This window comes from Sarcophilus harrisii, chromosome 5, assembly GCF_902635505.1.
Source record: "Sarcophilus harrisii chromosome 5, mSarHar1.11, whole genome shotgun sequence".
NCBI lineage: Eukaryota > Metazoa > Chordata > Mammalia > Dasyuromorphia > Dasyuridae > Sarcophilus > Sarcophilus harrisii.
This window is the reverse complement of record NC_045430.1, coordinates 92,128,029-92,147,987: the sequence shown is the minus strand read 5'-3', so window position 1 is coordinate 92,147,987 and position 19,959 is coordinate 92,128,029. Positions and strand designations below refer to the sequence as shown.

Below are 19,959 nucleotides of genomic sequence, written 5' to 3'. Positions count from 1 at the left end.
CCTCTTTTTTCAGTCTAGCTTTTTTGGGTTCATAAATTCCTTTACAAAGAATCTCTGTGTCTCCAGAAAGAAGGGTTCCCAAAACTCCTTATCCATGTGCTGAATCCCAAGGGATTGTAGGGAAGCCAAACCTCTCCATTTGTTCCTTGAACCCCAAACCTGCCACTAGACCTCATCATTTAACTCCCTGACTACCAGGAACCCTAATCTCATTTAGATTCCCTGAATCTAATTTCATCATTTGGTTCCCTGACAACCCTAAATCTAGACCTCATCATATTTTGATTCTCAGAACTCCAAAAACCTAAACTTCATCATTTTGCTCTTTTTGTATCTTTAGTGCTTAGCACAGTGCCTTGCCTGTAGTAAGCACTCAATGAGTATTCATTGATTGGTTTCTTCTGCTATCAAAACCAGAGCGAGTGCCTTAATTATTATTCTTCCCACCTCAGTTTTCCAGGATTCTCTAAAGCAAATTTAAGAAAAGAAATCTGTAATATCAGCTTGTAAAGATTTAGTAATTTTTGTATATTTTTGTGCCTCTTAGTTATTAGCTGATTCCTCCTTCCTCACATTAGTTGTATTTATTTGTCTTATATTTTATATCTCCAGCCTGCTGAAATGTTAAGTCTACTATAGGCAGGAACTATTTTTTGGTTTTTTGGGTTTTTTTATTTTTTTGGTTTAGGTTTTTTCTTTGACTCTTTATCTCTTAGCATAGTGCCTTGGGCATATTCAACAAAGTGCTTTTTGTTTTAATTCTTCAGTGAATCTCCTTAGTGGATTTATTAACTAAGCTATTAGGAAAGAGGGAAGGGAAGAGAATTTGTAGAGCACCTACTGTTTGCTAATCACTGTGATCAAATTTAATCTTTACCACAAGGCTACAAATAGGTAGGTATTATTATCCCTATTTTAAAGTTGAAGAAGCAAGGGCCAACAGAGATTAAGTACTTTGGTCAGGGTCATATAGCTAGTATTTGAAGTCAAATTTGGTCTCAGACCTTCTTGCCTCCCAACACTTCAGCCACTGTTAAACCTAGCTGTCTAAGCAAAAACTACATTTTACATTTCCACAATTGCCCAGGGGATTCATTATTAATGTCTTTTTATTGTAACTTGAAAGATCCCCTTATAAACAATTTTTAAACCTGCTTCTCCTGTTGAACAGGAAGTTTTTCCTATGTAGAAATTGAAAGAAATTCATGAGTACTAAAATATTTGAAAATTTTAATAAGTTCAGGATTTCTAGCATTGTATATTAAGCCCCAAACTAAAATCAGGGTTACTGGAGATTCAAATATTAAATGGTTTGATTGGCTTGGTTTGTTGTTGTAGTTTCTAATAGGAATAACAATTAGTTTCAGAGATATTTTACTTCACTTTTGTTCCCATTGGCTCTATGCATCTTTATTAACATTACAGTGAATTTATGTCTTCTCAAAAGGCAGAGTGTTTTGTCCATTTAGAATCCAATATTTGAACTACAAGAGAGGACCAAGAGGTCTGTGTTATAGGCAGGATGGAGAACTTCTTTCTGATTTACTTCATACAGACACATCTTCTGCCTCTGAGGATGAGGGTTCTCTGAGACGACAAGCTGCTCTCTCTGCTGCCTTGCAACAGAGCTTACAGAATGCTGAGTCCTGGATCAACCGTTCAATTCAGGGATCATCTACTTCTTCATCAGCATCTTCTACACTATCCCATGGAGAGGTCAAAGGAACCACTGTGTCACTAGCTGATGTATTTGCCAGTACTCGAATAGGTAGGAGCTGAATCTCCCCTAGAAATCAATTATATTCTCTTTGGTTAATTTTGACTCTCTGTATCCAGAGGTTGGTTTATGGTTTAAGTTTGATTCTTTGATTTTTCAAAGTGATATAAACATACACAATCAGATAAAGGTTAACAACTAATGAAGAAAGGGAAGAAGTATTCACAGAACAGTTACAATGGCTACCATCTGGGTTATTGGTCCATATTATTGTTCACCTGAAGCCATAGCTATTTCCATAGCAACATTCAAGCTGTGAGAGACAATGCCTGTCTTAATATATATATATATATATAGTGGGTTCACTTAAGATTATGAAAATTTGTAGTGGCCCAGATTCTTTTAATTGTTTATAATTTTTTAAACAAACAAAAAATCAAATGAGAAAACTTTTTTTGGAGTATAGCAAGAAAGCCTTTATTCCTATCCATGGGATTGGCATTCATTGTTCTTGCTGCTATGATGTTGCTACACATTGGAGTATTTAGGCTAAATGTTCTGTGTAAGTTGCTAAGTACTGCTGATTGCTACCGTATAAAATAAGTTTTTGTTTGGCTCTGTTTTAATGTTGTGTGTTATGTGTGTATGTGTAAAATATATCCATTTATGAAATATATCTTGTTTTTTTTTCCTTTTTTTTGCTTAGTCTGATACAAATTGATGTATAATTCATGTTAGCATTAGTCTATGATTACTTCTCTTTCCTCTTCTGCTGTTGATTGTATTTTGATTTTTTTTGTCACACTGGTGCTTTTCTGTTTTTCTATTCATTTGTGAGTCTTTGAGTTCTGAACTAAAAATTTGTGAAACTTTCCTCTCAGTATTATAATTTTTAAAGAATTACATCATGGTTATAGTCAATCAAGATACACTGTCTCCAAATATCCACTCTTAGAACTACTAGAATCTTTCATTTCATTTCTTGCATCACCTACTCTAGTCCCCTCTATCTCTCAACATATATGAATGAATAGTAGAAGTTTCATAGTACTGTCACAATTCTTTGTGTTCTTCTACACTTTTTGTTTGTTTGGGGTTTTTTTGATGAGGGAATTGGAGTTAGGTGACTTGTTCAGGGTCACACAGCTAATAAGTATTAAGTATCTGAGGCTGGATTTGAATTCAGGTCCTCCTGACTCCAGAGCTGGTACTTTATTCACTGAGCCATCTAGTTGTCCCACCTCCTATAGGCTTAACTGCCACCTGCTTCCTGATTGGGGAGCAAAAGTGTAGTAGCTGAGTCAGGTTTTTTGAAAAATCATTGTTTGCATATAATTTGATCACCTGGTAATGGATTTCAAATAAATAGTTTTTTAACAGTGCCAAATCTTATTTGTGTAGTTTTCTTTACTGTCATATCCAACTGATAGCTGGATATGACCATATTTAAGTCTGTTTTTTACTGACAGTGTTTTGTTTTATACATTTTTTTCTCCCTTCTCTAGAGAATTTTTCTGCTCCCCCTGATGTCACCACAACTACCTCCTCTTCTTCATCTTCCTCCTCGATTCGCCCAGCAAATATTGACCTGCCCCCCTCGGGGATAGTAAAAGGCATGCATAAAGGGTCTAATCGTTCCAGCCTTATGGATACAGCTGATGGTATGGCTGCTTTTGGTGGACATCTTTAACCAGACAAAAGAGAAAAATTGAACTAGTTTATTTCATTTTATATTAGTGCCTCATTTACAGTGAAAGTAATTGCAGTTTTCTTTCCAAGTTGCTAGCACTATCTTGTAACTGTGTGGATATCTGTTTATAAATATTTAGTATTTCCTATGAGATTTTTTAAAAACTTTATTTATTTTGTTACAGGTTTTTATTGACAAAACATATGCATGGGTAATTTTTCAACATTGATTCTTGCAAAAACTTCTATTCCAATTTTTTCCCTCCTTCCTTCTACCTCTCCTAGATGGCAGGTAGTCCCATACATGTTAAATATGTTAAAAGTATATGTTAAATATACTTTATACATACTAAATATGTACACATATTTATACAGTTGTCTTGCTACACAAGAAAAAATGGACTTAGAAAGAAGGTAAAAATAACCTGGGAAGAAAAATTAAAATGCAAGCAAACAATAACAGAGAGTATAAATGCTGTTGTGGTCCACACTCATTTCCCAGTGTTCTTTCATTGGGTGTAGCTGGTTCTATTTATTACTGATCAATTGGAACTGATTTGGATCCTCTCATTGTTAAAGATAACCACTTCTATCAGAATTGACCTGTGAGATATTTTGAACAAAAAGTGACTGTGAGGAACAATAATAGAGTTCTTGAATCCTTTTTTGTTTGTTTTGTTTTGGTCACCCTTTTGCCTCCTGATGATGCTTGTGGGCCCCTTCTCAGAATAATGTTTATGAGTGCACAAAATAAAATACATAGGATTTTAAAAGAAATCAGTTACACTGAAGAACATTCTACAGACAGAAAGACTTCAATCTGTACTATCTAGTGGCAGATATAATAACTATAGTAATTTTAAAGTAATTTCTACTTATGATTGTAAACATTATTTAGGGATCACTAGTTGTAATATGATATGAAAATATCACAATTTCTTCTGCTGACAAAGTTAAAGATGCTGTTAAGGGTACTGTAGTTTGTTGCTTATATTTATCAATGAATTTTAACATTTCAGTTAGAGGTTAGTCAAAATAAAGATGTAATTTTTTTTTCCCATCAAAAGTCACAGACCACTGAAAGTCTATCCAGGGAGTTCTTAGGCATCTGCAGATCTCAGATTTAGAACCCCCAAGATAAAACTTGAGAGAAAAAAAATATTGGAATGATGTGCTAATTACTACTTTTATTTTTTGTTATGATCATAAAAACTAATGTGTACATATTTGTAGGTAATTAATGCCACCAAAATCAATTCAGACTTTGGAAGACATTCATATCATGAAAAATAGAAGTTCCTATGATGAGAAATGAATTTTAAATCATTATATTCCATGAATTTCACAATTTAACTTAATAGTTTTCTTTCTTGTAGGTGTCCCTGTCAATAGCAGAGTCTCTACAAAAATTCAACAACTTCTGAATACTCTGAAACGACCCAAAAGGCCTCCCTTAAAGGAATATTTTGTAGATGATTCTGAAGAAATTGTAGAAGGTACTAATATATCTGCTGGACACAAAGTATGAGCTTGCTTTTTAAACAAAGGGTATCAGATCTGTTTCAAGATCTAATGATCTCCATTGAGTGTAAGCAGTTAGTGGGAGCTGGAGTATGAAGGACATCAGGAAAGATTTCATATAGAAGGTATTACTTGAACTGAATCTTGAAATAAGAGATCTAGAAGGTAGAGATGAGAAGAAGATACATTCCGTCATTCACTGAGGAATGGCCAATGCAAATACACAGAGATAAATGTATATATATCTTGTATTCTAAAAAGGAATTAACTTGAGGACACTGAATTAACACACAGTATATAGCTAGGTATTTCATGTGACATCAAATTTGGGGGAGTATTTGAAATATAACCTTAAATATATAATCTGCCTTTGAAAACCTATTATGTGCCAGACACATTGTTAGGTGCTCAGGAGCACAGAGAAATACAGTTTCTTACCTCGGAGAGCTTTGACTCAAATGAAATGAGATCTAATTAATTAAAAAGATAACTAATAAAACCAGCAGTTACTAGTAACAGTCAAAAATGTTTAAGTGCTGTTGTGGTTCTGGATAGGAAAATTCCTTTTTGGGATTGATTGTTCAGGACTTCAGAAAAAGTAGTAGAATGATCATTAACTATTTATTATATGTCACCATCAACAAATTTTTATTAACAGCTTGCTGTATTCAGATTTTTCTGAAACCATCTCCTTCCTCATTTAATAGCACAATTAGTATTACTTCACATTTATACACCTTCACTTGTTCAGCCATTTTCCAGTTATAGGCATCCTTTTAGTTTTCAATTCTTTTCCACCACAAAAAGAATATAAATATTTTTTTATCTAAGGATCCACCAGTTTTGATCTCTTTAGGGATAAAAGTTGTCATGCAATTGCTTGGTCAAAGAGCATAGCCACTTTAACTACACTTTGGGCATAGTTTCATATTGCTTTCCTGAATAGTTAAACTAATTTACAGCTTCACTTTTAGTGTAATAATGTACTCATTTTTTCATTGCCTTTGTCATTTTCCTTTCTTATCATCTTAATCAATTTGATGGATGTGAGGTGTACCTCAGGATTATTTTAACTTGTATTTTTCTAATTATTCGCTATTTAGAGCATTTTTTTTTTTGAGTGGCTATTGATAGGTTGGATTTCTTTCTCTGAAAATTAGATATTCATAGTCTTTGACAATTTATGCATTGATTTACAATCATAAAATTAATATACATAGAACTGAGGAATAGTCTTTTTCCTGTAAATTTGATTCAAATTCCACATATGCTTAAAAATGAGATCTTTATCAGAGAAACTTGGAAAGATTTTTTCCTTAATTTCTTCTCATTTTGGCACTATTAGTTTTGTTTGTGCAGAAAGTTTTTAATTTTATGTGATCAAAATTAACCATTTTACTTATTTTGAACTCTTTGTTCACTATGATATCTTACTGCTCTTTATTGTTGACAAAGTTTTGAACAAACTTTTCCAGACCAACTATTTATCCTCCATGCTTGAAATTTATTGCCTCCTCACCTCCATCTTCTAGAATCCCTGGCTTCAAGATTCGGCTCAAGTTCCATCTTTTATCTGAAACATTTCTTGATTTCTCCCCCTAAATACCCACTTCTGCTAATGTCCTTTCTCACTGAACTTTCCTGAATTTATTACATATTTATTCTATATATACTTAACATATACATGTTGTTTTGCTTAGTAAAGTTTTAGGTCCTTGAGAACAGGGAAAATAGGGTTTGTGCCCTAAACAACTATATCCCCTAAATAGCTGCTCAGCACATGGTAGGAGCCTCGTATATGATATATAGCTGTTTATAATAACTTATTTCTTCCATGATGAGTCATCTAAAATAGATTGAAAAGTTTTCTTCACAGAGAAATGAACAAATAAATTAGACCTACTTTGAATATTAGTATCTATAGCTATAGTGCTTTGCTTACCCAATGGACACTTATTTAAATATTTAAGATGAATTGAACTCAACTCTAAAGTAAATTTAAAACTAAGTTAAGGTGAACAGTGAGTTTATCTCCAGAAGTAGTGAGTTAATTTCACTTGAAAATCTTCAAATGAGAGCTAGATGATCACTTAATCATGTCTTGCCTTTGCTATACCAGTTCAAGTATTAATTGAATTGGCTATTCTCTCAAGTCCCTTCTAATTCAGCAGTTTTATAAGAAGGGAAAAAATAAGTTGCAAATAACTTAAAGTCCATGAGTATTTTGATTCTTTCATATCTCCTTTTAATTAAATACAATTTCCTTTTATATATACAGTACCTCAGCCAGACCCAAACCAGCCTAAACCAGAAGGACGTCAGATGACTCCTGTGAAGGGAGAGCCATTAGGAGTTATCTGTAACTGGCCTCCTGCTCTAGAATCAGCACTACAACGATGGGGGACCACGCAGGCCAAATGCCCTTGTCTGACTGCACTTGATGTTACAGGGAAGCCAGTTTATACGCTAACATATGGTGAGTTTAAGAAATTTCAATTCCTAGCTGTTCTCCTACTTCTGGGATATTATAAGATACATGAGCTTGTGGCTAAAAAAAAAAAAAAAAGATAGTCTTTTCCAGAATTATGTATGGTAGGAGCTTTGCAGACAAAAATAACAATTTTTTAAGCATGATATTGAATAATTACTAACTTCAGTATTTCAGCAGCCCTTTTAAATTAGATAATTGGCTCATCAGTGCTAAATATATTGTCAAGCATTTCTGTTTTCCATAGTAATGGTTGAAGGTCTGCCAATATTTTAATATTCTGAAGAAAGGTTTGGTAGCAGGGAAATAGAGAGACTTCCTAATAGTTGATGTTCTGAATATGAGGAAGAATATTTAAATATAGAAATGCAACACTAATAATATTCTAGTAAAATAGATAGTTAATTTGTAGGAATTTATAAATTTGTAGGCTTTTATTCATTTATTTTTACTACAAGTGATATGTATCTAAAACCCCAAATAAACATTATTTGCAGTAGGGAAAAAATAGAAGCTTTCAAGAAATTCAGGAACAAAATTTCCCCTCTATTGTTTGATATAGTTTTAAAAATCTGGTGATGTCAGTAAGACCAGATTAAGGATTTAACGGCATCAACTTTGGTAAAGAAATTCTCTAATTGATGCTAACATGATAACTTACTTTAAAAACTGCAAAAAATCATCAAAGCAGTTGATAGCTTTAGTAAAGTAAAAGGATATATTGTCAGTGCACAAAAATCAACAGTGTTTCTATACAGTAATAATAAAAGCCAGGATATAATCAAGAGATAATCCTAGTCAGAATAGCCATAAAATATTTAAAATTATCTCAAATCAGTCTGTCAAAACCCTTGAGTTTATAAAAATGCAATTACAAAGCACTCTAAAGAATAAATTTTTTTTCAGCAGTCATTTTTAGTTATTCTTTTCCACCACTGTTGCAGTGATTCCTCCATTGTAACAAAGAAAGAAAAAGACAGTTACATAAAATCTACCAGCCTGTGCACTGTCCTTTATTTTTTGTTACAAGGGGTATTTCTTACAATGTGGGATTTGGGAAGGATATATTTGAAAATGAATGTGATATAAAAATAAAATGTTTCAATAAAATTAGCATTTTAAGAAATAAGACATTTCTTTTTCAATGCACTATTTGTGGACATACCAAAGAAGCTTTAAAATGATCCTTTACCTTTTAAATAGGACCGTCTTATGAGACAGATGAAATATGCACATCGGAAATAATAGATACCAATAATAACAGTAATCATGAAGATGACCTTACAATATTGATTAATTTACACATTGATTTCTTGTCAGAAACTTTGGTGCCAGTGGAATATGGATTCCATGAAGAAAGGGACCTTTTTGTTTTTGTCCTTAAACAAAGATTATGATGATTGCATCTAGAATAATGAGTGGGAAATAATAGTCAGACTGAAAACATTTTTATTTGATGAAATTGAACCACATTGGACTTTGTTTTATTGTTCTTTCCCTAGCTTATTTAGTGTCTCCATAGGAGCACTTCCATTGCTTTTTTTGGTGTGGAAATCACGTTGCTTAGGCAGCAGATGGATTTGATCTATGTAATCTATTGAAAAACTGTCTTTTTCTTTCTAGGAAAATTATGGAGCAGAAGCCTCAAGTTGGCCTACACATTGCTTAATAAATTGGGGACAAAAAATGAACCAGTATTAAAACCTGGAGATAGGGTAATTTTTAAAATTTAAAATTTAATTTTTTTTCTTATTTCTTTAAGATAAGAGGAATGGTGAGGTCATTGAAGTGACAATGATATTTTTAAAGAATATAAATAAAGTATTTTTTTAGAAAAGACAATTATGTTGAGCTTTCTGTCACTACTTATTAAAATCATGAAAATTGTTTGCATCCATTCTTTTCCTAGGCATAATACTGCATTGTAATTTTAGTGTTCTTGGATTGAAGGGAAATGTTGAACTTTTATTTTGACCAATTTTTTGCTTCATGTTTCCATCTCTTTACTTGTTAATCAGTTAAGTTATAAGCTGCCAAAACAACAAAAAAAAGACTTTAGGTCTTTCACAGCCTATTGACCTTCAAACAGAACTTTGAGACTTAGAGTAGCAGAAATAATGATTGGACTACCATTTTGTTTTGTTTTATTTTCATTAATACCCAAAAACCTTTGTCAGTTTTTATTTCCCTCCTTTATATGTTACTTTTAAAGAGGAGCCAAATTAAAAAATCTTTCATATACCTTTGAAATACAGATGTCTTTTTTTTTAGTTTAGATATTTATTAAATTTGAGGTGGCTTGGAAAAAGACTTATTTTTAAAGTATGTTAATTTCTTGTCAGCTAAATACCAGTTTCGCTTCATGTAGCATTTTGAGATTATACAACTTTTTGTCAAGCTTCCATTGAGAACATAAGATTTTTTTTTACTTTAGTGGAATACAGAGTCATCTATGAGTTCCCAGAATGTGTGTGTGGTTTTTTTTTCAGTGAGTCATTCCTACTGTACATTTTATAAAATTGTTGTGTGCCTTTAATAGTAACTAGTATTAATGCTTAATACTAAGAATAGTCCCAAAATTTATCCTATTTGGGGAACAGGCTCAGAAAATTACAACTTCATTACTGTTCATCAAAACTGGCATTTATCCATAGGAAGGCCAAGATATATCTTTAGAATAATTTGCTGTTTTATTTTTGTTATTTTAATTTACTCCAGAGTAAACAGCTTGCATATTTATATTTGAATCTTTGCATTATAAGCAGTTTGACACTGACATTGAGAAATATCTTTGTATCTCTTTTAATTGAATGTCATCATGAATTTTAGGTTGCCCTGGTCTACCCCAACAATGATCCTGTCATGTTCATGGTGGCTTTTTATGGATGTCTCCTAGCAGAAGTTATCCCTGTACCTATAGAAGTGCCACTTACTAGAAAGGTAACATTGACAGAATCAAAAGACATGATGGTGGGATAGGACATTATCATTTATTTTGGATAGTGTATCTCAATTACACTGAGAGTAAGGTACTTACTTTCTGACAGTTTTCCTGAAAATTGATACAAGTTGTAGAAACATACATTTTCCATATGTACACAGGATCATAGATGTAGAGCTGTGGGAGAACTTTGAGAGAATTTCCCATCTCCTCTTTTTTTACAACTGAATGTTCTAAGACTTAGGGAATAATTTAGGAGATTTATCTTGAGTTATACAAGAGTGAGTTGTAGGGGCAGCTAGGTGGCTATAGTGGATAGAGCACCAGCCCTGAAGTCAGGAGGACCTGAGTTTAAATCTGGTCTCAGACACTTAGGTCCACTTCCTATCTGTGTGACCCTGAGCAAGCCACTTAACCCCAATTGCCAGAGGAGGGGCAGGGAGGATGAGTTGTAGAAGAAAGATTTAAACCCAAGTCTTCTGATTGCAAATGAAGCTTAATGAAAGAGTGCAATTGTTTTCCTGTACCTCCATGTCACAAAATTAACATGAAACATAATTAACTTTTTTCAGTAATACTACTATTACTACTACTAATAATGATGATATTAATAATAACTCATATTTGTATAGCATTTAAGCTTTGCAAAAAGCACTTTCTATAAGTCCCATCAGGCAGTTGCTATTTGACTTACATCTTTCTATCCCAAATAATTAGCATAGTTCTAACCATTTAGCATTGTGTATTGATTGTTTAATTAATGGGACACTGGGAAACTAGTCCTTTTGAGAGCAGTTCTATTTATTTATCTCAGAGCAAAATGAAAGAGCATCATTTTTGATCCATAAAAAAGTGGGAAATTGGGTGGGGGGGAGGTTACAATTAATTTTCAGCTGTATGTAACACCTTGGTATAAGGTTTAATTTGTTATCCAGAAGATAATATTTTTCAGTTCTATGTAAGAAGATTGTTACTACTTAAATTCCAAGCTATCAACAAATTATTAGCACACAATTAACACACAAGTGACACAGAATTACCATGGATTAGATTTTTGGTAAGTGTAAAATCAGTTTTTTTTACTACTTTGATCCTAAGGCTGGATTATTCCCTTTCACAGGATGCTGGAGGACAGCAGATTGGCTTCTTACTTGGAAGTTGTGGTGTTACCTTGGCTCTCACCAGTGAGGTTTGTCTGAAGGGGCTTCCAAAAACTCAGAATGGAGAAATTGTACAGTTTAAAGGTTAGTGGAAAACTCACTTGGGTTCAGAAAGTCAGTTTCACAGTTATAAGATAGAGAAGACAGAATTAGCTATGTGTGTCTGAAAAGATTTGGAGTTTTTAGTGAAGAAGTGATTATGGTACCAAAAAGTTAATGTTAACATCTCAGGCAGCATAGAGAAAGGAATAATGTTCCAAACTAGAAAAGTACCACATCTGGAGAATTTTATTCATCTTGGGAAACTTTAGTCTAAGGAAGAAGGACATTGGTATGTGAAGAGAGATTACCCAGAGTAAGTCAGATCTTGCCATATAAAAATTGATTAAACAAAGTAAAGATGTAGCCTAGGGAAGAAATGGTAATAACTATTTTAAAGTTTTTGATAGGAGGCTAGCATGTGAAATAGTGATTTAAGTTCTCTTATTTGTCAGAGAAGACAAAACCATGAACAACTGGAACAAGTTTCAGAGGCATAATTTGGCCTGGAATCTCTCAGTTCTATCTCACTCTTCCTGTACTCACAAAATTCCCACCTTAATTGAGGCCTAATTTACCTCCTTCCTAGATTACTGCATTTGGTCTCCCCTTTGGTAAACCTGCCACAAAACTCTTACCATTTTATTCCATCCTCTACTAATTTTCCCTAACTGCAGATTTGAAGGTGAGCCTTTCCTATTGAACCAATGCCAGTGGCTTTCTAATGCCTATAGGACAAAATTTTTATCTTTAACTCCAACTCATAAGAATCCCTCTCTTTTTGTATGACCCAGCTTAAACACCATTTTCTACATGAAACCTCTCGTGAGCCCTGCAACTACCAAGACCCTTCCTCCCTCCAAAACTACCTTGTATTTAGCTGCTTTGTATGTTTAATTTATATTATACTCTATGTCCATTAGAATATGAGCTCCTTATGAATAGGTACTGTTTCATGCTTTGCACTTGTATCACTAATATAGCATCTGGCACTGGTAGGTACATATTTATTATTGATTGATTGATTGATCCAAGCTATCCAGAAGTTGAATTGACAATAATGGGAGGTAGTGGGTTTCCCTTTCCTGTAAGTCTCCCAGCAAAGGCTGGATGACCGATTATGTAGTATATTGTAGGAAGAATTTTTAGTCATGTTGTTATGTATAGGTTAGACCAGGTCGCCCTCCCACCTCCTCTGTTCTGTAATAATAGGTGTTAGCTATAAGTTAAAAGGTATTAAAAAGTAACAAAATTCAGCTAAAACACAAAAAAAGTGTTGGTTTTAAATTCTAAAGTTAATACATACCCTTCGTTAAAACAGCAAACTACAGAAAATGGGGCATTCAGTGTACAGTCAGTTGCAATAGCTATTATTAGATAATGTAGTTTAACTAAATTTTGTGGTTAGGTATGGGATGAGAGTGGTGGGTTTATTGGAAATTGAGTGTTATTGTCAATACAGAATGTATCATAAGAATTAGTTTAGACAAAATAAGTTTTTTAGGCATCTGAAATAGCTATGACCTTCCACCAATATGTTTCATTTGTGTAAGTGATCACCCTGTATACTTGAGTTAAATATCTTATATCATGACAAAATGTTAATCCTCGGATGTGAAATGCCAAATGAAAATAGCAGAAGAAAATTGTTTGAAATTGTGGAGGGGGCAGCTACTTGAAAAGAAAAAAGTTTTATCCAACTTTACTGTAGTCCTTGGTATTCCCCTTACTTCATCCATCTTCCTAACATACTAGTGTATAGTAAAAATTCCCAATCTAGAATTATCTTTTTTCAACTTTAAAAATTCTGGTGTTTGTATTGTCTGACTTTGACAAATATGTTTTCTTCATAATAAGTTAGCATTCTTTTTTTTAAGTTCTTCTAACTGTGAATAATTGGGTGAATCCAGCTTTAGGAAGCCTCTTGTCAGTTGAAGAAGCCTATCAGAAGCACATATGTGTGACCAAGGCTGTCGCATAATAAAAGCAAATCAAAATTATTGCTTATTTCAAATAATTCACATGTGAAGTCTAAACCACCCATTGTTGAACACTCTTTTGCAGTCAGTAAAGGGTTAAGAGCTTAAATCAACAAGAAAAACTAGAAAATACTTGCTAAAAGAGAGAAGTAAGTACATATCCTGAACTAAGGAATCGGGGTTCTTGGCTCTATTCTTGTTTGTTGGATGAACTTTTCTAGGACTTGAAAATGTTGGACCATTTATAAAATTGTATTCTGTGATAAAAGGTATGACACTGTACTGTTAGGAACCATTTCATAAAATGATAAACAAGTGGAGAAAAAGGAATGATTTCATGTCAATAAAACTGGCAAAATTAGTTCTTTATTAAATTGTATTGTTTTACAACTAAGAATCTGAATTTCATTTAAAATTAAATAAAATTTAAAATAAAGGAATCTGAATTTGCAAAGATCCATTTGAGCATAAACTCTTTCCCTAACAATTAAAACCACTAATTGCTTTCTTTGAACTTGATTTAGGTTGGCCCCGGCTTAAGTGGGTGGTGACAGATTCCAAGTACCTTTCTAAATCACCTAAAGATTGGCAGCCACACATCTCACCAGCCAGCATTGAACCTGCCTACATAGAGGTAAATTCTGAGATAGGCTTGGAAATTTCGATAAACTTTCTGCTATGATGATAAATAAACATCTCAAAAAAACCTCATTTTATAGGAGTTTTCATATTAGAAGAAACAGCTTACCACTTCTATGTCAGATTTCCATATAATTGAAAATACTTTCTAATGGTACAACTGTTGAAGTGTTTCTTCCTACCTTCCTTTCTACTGATAGAAACCCATAAGTCTTGGGGTTGAAGGATGTGGAATTTATACTGGAGCTGGAGAGATAGTAACAAATAACATCAGGCATCCAGCCTACAATGGACTTCAAAAAAATAGATAAGGATATATGAAGGAAAGAATAAATGATTCTGCCATTTTTGCTTTGCCAGAGAGCTATGAAGAAGTGAACAAAAGAAGGAAAAGCCACATAGGGTAAAGGAAAGAGCAGTTTTGGGACTCAGAACATCCGAGTTCAAATTCTACCCTGACTACTCCCTACTTTTTTTGACTGTGGTCACTTAACTTCTTCAGATCTTGGTTTTCTCATCTGTATCAATGAGGGTCAAGGGAAGGGTGATTGAATGCAGTAGGTTACTGGGCTCCTCCCAAGTAGTTAGCACAGTGCCTGATACATAATAGGCACTTAATAAATGCTTGTCAACTGACTGACAACTTTGAATTGTAAAATTTTAAACTATATTAAACTGCAAACTAATATAAAAAAAAAGCAAATGGGATAAGCAGCAATTAACTGGATTCTTAGGTGATGTGTTGTCAGAGTTTAATGTGGAAAGTCAGGCAGTAGACATTTATTAAGTACCTACTGTGTGCCAATCATTGTACTAAGCTCTGGGGACACAAGACATAGGGACACAAGGGACATAGTTTCTGCCCTTAGAGAGCTTCCAATCTAATGGAGGACACAATAGGCTAGTGACTAAAGACAAAAAAGGTATAGATAGGGCCCATTGGAGATAACTGGCTGTGTCACCTGAAGCACTTCCCTCACTTCTCTGAACTTTGGACTCTTCATCTGTCAACTAAGAGCACTGGACTAGATCTTATCTAAGATTCTGACGGGTAATAATACAACAATAATCCATAGTTATCTTGTTTTCCAAAATAGTATATTTCATTTCCATATGGATATTCACATGGAACTGAAACATCTAGGGTCCATTGTGGGGAATCTTTCAGGGCCTGCGTAGCACTTGGCCTTTTTTTAAGTCAATAACTTAAAGAAGGAAGAAACTTACTTTATTTATCAAAAATAAACTCCTATGGAGTTTTACAAACTTTGGGGTTAGAAATCACTCTTTAATTATGCCTCTTTTTTTTCCCCCTCAGTATAAGACAAGCAAGGAAGGGAGTGTCATGGGAGTCACAGTGTCCCGGATTGCCATGCTGTCTCACTGCCAGGCTTTGTCACAGGCCTGCAACTATTCTGAAGGTCAGCTCACATTCCAAAGCTACCCTCATTGTATTACTTTCAGATATACTAACATTGTCACCAAAGTCAATTGATAAACCCCTTGTTGTTTGTTTACATTTAGAATAAAAATATTCATAGTTTGAACAGCTTTACTCTTATACCCATTCTTGCTTTGATTCCCACGGGTTGGTCTTTCTGGCTTTATTATAATTTAAGGGATAAACCTAATTCTGGGTAAACCAAATAAGGATGATTTTGAGAGATTTAATGAAATAATTAAAAAAAAAAAAAAAAAAGGTTTTAGCTTAATTTTTCTTCTGGCTGCATAACAACATAAACTTCATCTGACCCTCAGTCAGAAATACTTGTAAATTTGGCAGGAGAGTCACAGAACTTTAGCTCAAACAAAATATGAGAGATTTAGCAATATGTAGGTGCAGGTTTTTGTTGTCATCATTTTTGTCATGTACCATGTGGTGATTTGCCCCTTGAACTATTTCTTAAAAGGCATCTATCTTCTAACAGATTGTGTGAAGTACATAATGTGCTGCAATTAGTGAACATTAGTAACATATTACCCAGTTATCACAGGTTAACTTGAAGCCCTTTGACAGTTTATAAATAAATTAATAGATCCCCAAACCTGAAACTATGAAATAGATGCAGTCAAAGCACTTTCAGGTAAGAAATTGTACAAATTGAGGCAAGTGATAGTATATTGCAGGGATCCTCAAACTACGGCCCATGGGCCAGATGCGGCAGCTGAAGACATTTATCCCCCTTACCCAGGGCTATGAAGTTTCTTTATTTAAAGGCCCACAAAACAAAGGTTTTGTTTTTACTATAGTCCGGCCCTCCAACAGTCTGAGGGACGGTGAACTGGCCCCCTATTTAAAAAGTTTGAGGACCCTTGGATTGCTACTTTAGCTACTTAATGATTTTTCACTTTGAAGATATCATTGACTATCAAGCTTGTTTTCATTTTTCCTTTTATAGGGGAAACCATAGTAAATGTATTAGATATCAAAAAGGATGCGGGGCTGTGGCATGGCATATTTGCGGTAAGCTCTTCTGACTAATAAACCTACTGTGTAAATTGAGTAACAAAATTTGTAAAAAAACAATTGATTATTTGAAATGCTCCTTTTAGCTAACTATTGTTTTTTAGTTTATTCAGATATAAAATATAAATGTTAATCAAAATAAAAAGGAATGTATTGCTAAGCAAGTAATAAATTACTTGCTTATTATATCCTTTATATAAGAGTACATATGAGATAGAAATAAAAAGCCCATCTGCTTTGATGGCTCTTTTCCTAAAAGATACCGTGAACACCATATGTAGACCTTTCAGAGACTTACCTCATCTCTTTTCCTACTATTGGTGGTTATTCATAGTTACATTTGGAATTTGTCTACTTTTGTCATTTTGTGGTATGCTACATCTTATGTTTGGCATTATAATGATGTTACTTTGTATTTTTTGTTGCTTTTCAGAATGTAATGAATAAGATGCACACAGTTAGTGTTCCCTACTCAGTGATGAAGACTTGTCCCCTATCTTGGGTTCAGCGAGTACATACTCATAAAGGTAGTCACAGACACCTTCTAAAGTTAATAGGCACTGGCCATTTTGACTACAGTTTCGGTGGGTGGAGAGAGATGGGATATTGTCTTAGTAATATGTAGTTCTCAGAGCATGGCAGTTTGGCTAGAACATAAAGGTTTAATTGCCGTAGATTTGAATAAATTATTTACTTAATCTTCCTCAGCATCCTTGTTCATAAATTGAGATGAATACACCTTAATTTAAGTGCTTTCAAAGAAATATTGAACTGAAAAAAGTTGTATTGATAGTAATATTGGAATACTGGGATTAGAATAGAGGTTATAGTTGACACCATCTCCTTATAAGCAATCAGTCTCCTGAATGTAGTACCCTACAAATTTGTGAGCACAAGGGACAGTTTTCTTAAAGAGTGTTTTACAAAAAACATTTGAATTTTCATTAATTGTATGCTACAATCCCTAAAATAGAAGTTGATTTCATCAGAGTAACAAATGACTGAATTTAAATTTTTTTTTTTTATGCTAACTTTTCTCTTTTGAATTTACAGCCAAAGTGGCTTTAGTAAAATGTCGAGATTTACACTGGGCAATGATGGCACATCGGGACCAAAGAGATGTGAGTTTGAGTTCTCTCCGCATGCTAATTGTGACTGATGGAGCTAATCCTTGTGAGTATTTATATGGTGTGCCTCTTAGAATCTACTTTCTTCTGACTTATTTTATTTTCCTTTCATAAAGTACAGCTGTTCATTTCTATGCAATGTATTCTTACATGAAATAAAAACCAACTAGTGCTCTGTCAATCAAGTTATCTTTTTATTGCCGTATAATCTGTGTGTACAGTACATGGATATTCTTGACTGAAAAAAATCAAGATAATTTTGTCTTGGAATAATTATATCTACTATATCAGGACTTTTCTAATCCCTCGCTTATAAATATTAAATCTTAATAGGATTCTTATTGCCAATTTGATATAAACAAACTCATCAATAAACAGGTTATAGCAATCAAATGTATGATTAATGTTTAATAATAAAAAACTAAAAAAGTACCAGTAAAGTACAATACTAAGCTATTACATGCAAAGTAAATGTGTTTTATTTTGTGGTTTTAAAATTTTAATTTAATTTAATTTTCCATCCCAAATTTCCTGCCTCCCCCACCCATAGTCATTTATTTATGACCATTTCTGATTTTCAAGAAATAATCCTCTTGGGTGAAGTTTCTTTTTCATTTTTTATTAATATTTTTTGTTTTTACATGATTTTCTAGTCCTTTCCCTAGCTAGTATTCATTATTTTTAAAGTTATTATTATTACAGCTTTTTATTTACAAAGCATATGCATGGGTAATTTTTCAACATTGATCCTTGCAAAACCTTTTGTTCCAAATTTTCTCCTCCTTCCCCCCCACTCTCTTCCCTACCTGGCAAGTAGTCCAATCCATGTTAAAATAACATTAAATCATACACACACACACACACACACACACACACACACACACACATATTTATACTGTTATTTTGCTACACCAGAAAAATCAGATCTAGAAAGAAAGAAAAACAAAAATGCAAGCAAACATTAACAGTGAAAATACTTATGTTATGGTCCACTTGAGGGAAGTTTCATACCTCTTATCAAGCTGATAAATTTTTTTCATATCTTTCTTCCAAGGCTCTCATTTGGCAGTTTTTTTTCTTTAAAAAAAAAAACTCTAAAAAAACAGGCTTTACCTGTGAATGTTTTCAAGTCATTCTTTTCTAAGTTTGAGTCTTGATCTTCCCTGTTACCACAGAAGCTCTTTATGATCAGGTTCTTTTTTTTTCCTTGGTTCATTCTTCCAGCTTCCTTCTTGATTTTGTACTTTGTATTAGTGCCAGGCTTTGCCCACTTTTTTTTTTTTTTTTTTAATTTAATAGCCTTTTATTTACAGGATATATACATGGGTAACTTTACAGCATTAACAATTGCCAAACCTCTTGTTCCAATTTTTCACCTCTTACCCCCCCACCCCCTCCCCTAGATGCTTTGCCCACTTTTATAAGGGAAGGCTAACCTGAGCTCCTATCCTTTTATGTTCTTTTCCTGATTTCACAGCTCATCCTGGGAACCTCTTAAGTTTTCACTGTTCCCAAAGGGGTATGGTCCAGGGAAAGGTCTGTTCACTGCCCTCCAAGTCAGAGCTCTACAAATCCCTGACTCAGGTTTGGGTCTGTTAGCTTCTGTGTGATTGAGTTTCATTAGATGGCTGATAGACTCGGGTCTAATTAGCCTTAAGAGAGGTTTTCCAGATTTAAAATAATTGAACTACTGACTTTCTTTTAGTCCAGGCCCGTTCCCTTGTTTATTCCACCGTAGGTTTATGTGCTGGATAACAACTGAGTTGCTGCTTTATTTTCAGCCTTAGAATCATGTAGCTATGTTTCTAGAACTTGTTCCTTCTTCATTACATGGCTAGGATCCATGCTCACTTGTGATTACTGCTCTCCACTCTGGCTCTGGAACCCAAAACTTGATAATGTACAAAAGAGCTGTCAGATAACATTCATTCCATTCTTTCTGCCCAGTGTTTCCTTCCCTGGTCCTTTTTCTATCTCTCTGCACTATAATGTTCTCTATTGGTACCATCATGCATGCTCCTGGCCAACTCCTTTCTCCAGCGTCTGAAGATATCTGTCTCTCCCTCCTTTTTTTCTCTGTCTGTCTCTCTCCCCCTCTTTATGATCCTTTTACCCCCTCTCTTTCCTTCTCTTTTCTTTCCTCTTCTCCCTTTTCTTCTTCCTCTCCCTCTGCTTTTCCATGTCTTCCTTTT

General features: G+C 33.9%; 1 protein-coding gene across 2 annotated transcripts in view; it reads left to right on the top strand.

The window, feature by feature from the left end:
* The window catches only part of DIP2B (disco interacting protein 2 homolog B), a 196,289-nt gene that overhangs the window by 120,541 nt on the left and 55,789 nt on the right, over positions 1-19,959 (top strand). For both annotated transcript variants that reach the window (XM_031937900.1, XM_031937901.1), the window contains 12 exons: positions 1,556-1,768; positions 3,223-3,378; positions 4,783-4,902; positions 7,206-7,403; positions 9,039-9,130; positions 10,245-10,355; positions 11,477-11,600; positions 14,059-14,168; positions 15,492-15,594; positions 16,573-16,637; positions 17,074-17,167; positions 17,694-17,813. In XM_031937900.1, coding sequence (XP_031793760.1) covers positions 1,556-1,768; positions 3,223-3,378; positions 4,783-4,902; positions 7,206-7,403; positions 9,039-9,130; positions 10,245-10,355; positions 11,477-11,600; positions 14,059-14,168; positions 15,492-15,594; positions 16,573-16,637; positions 17,074-17,167; positions 17,694-17,813 — 1,506 coding nt within the window. The remainder of the gene's footprint in view (positions 1-1,555; positions 1,769-3,222; positions 3,379-4,782; positions 4,903-7,205; positions 7,404-9,038; positions 9,131-10,244; positions 10,356-11,476; positions 11,601-14,058; positions 14,169-15,491; positions 15,595-16,572; positions 16,638-17,073; positions 17,168-17,693; positions 17,814-19,959) is intronic.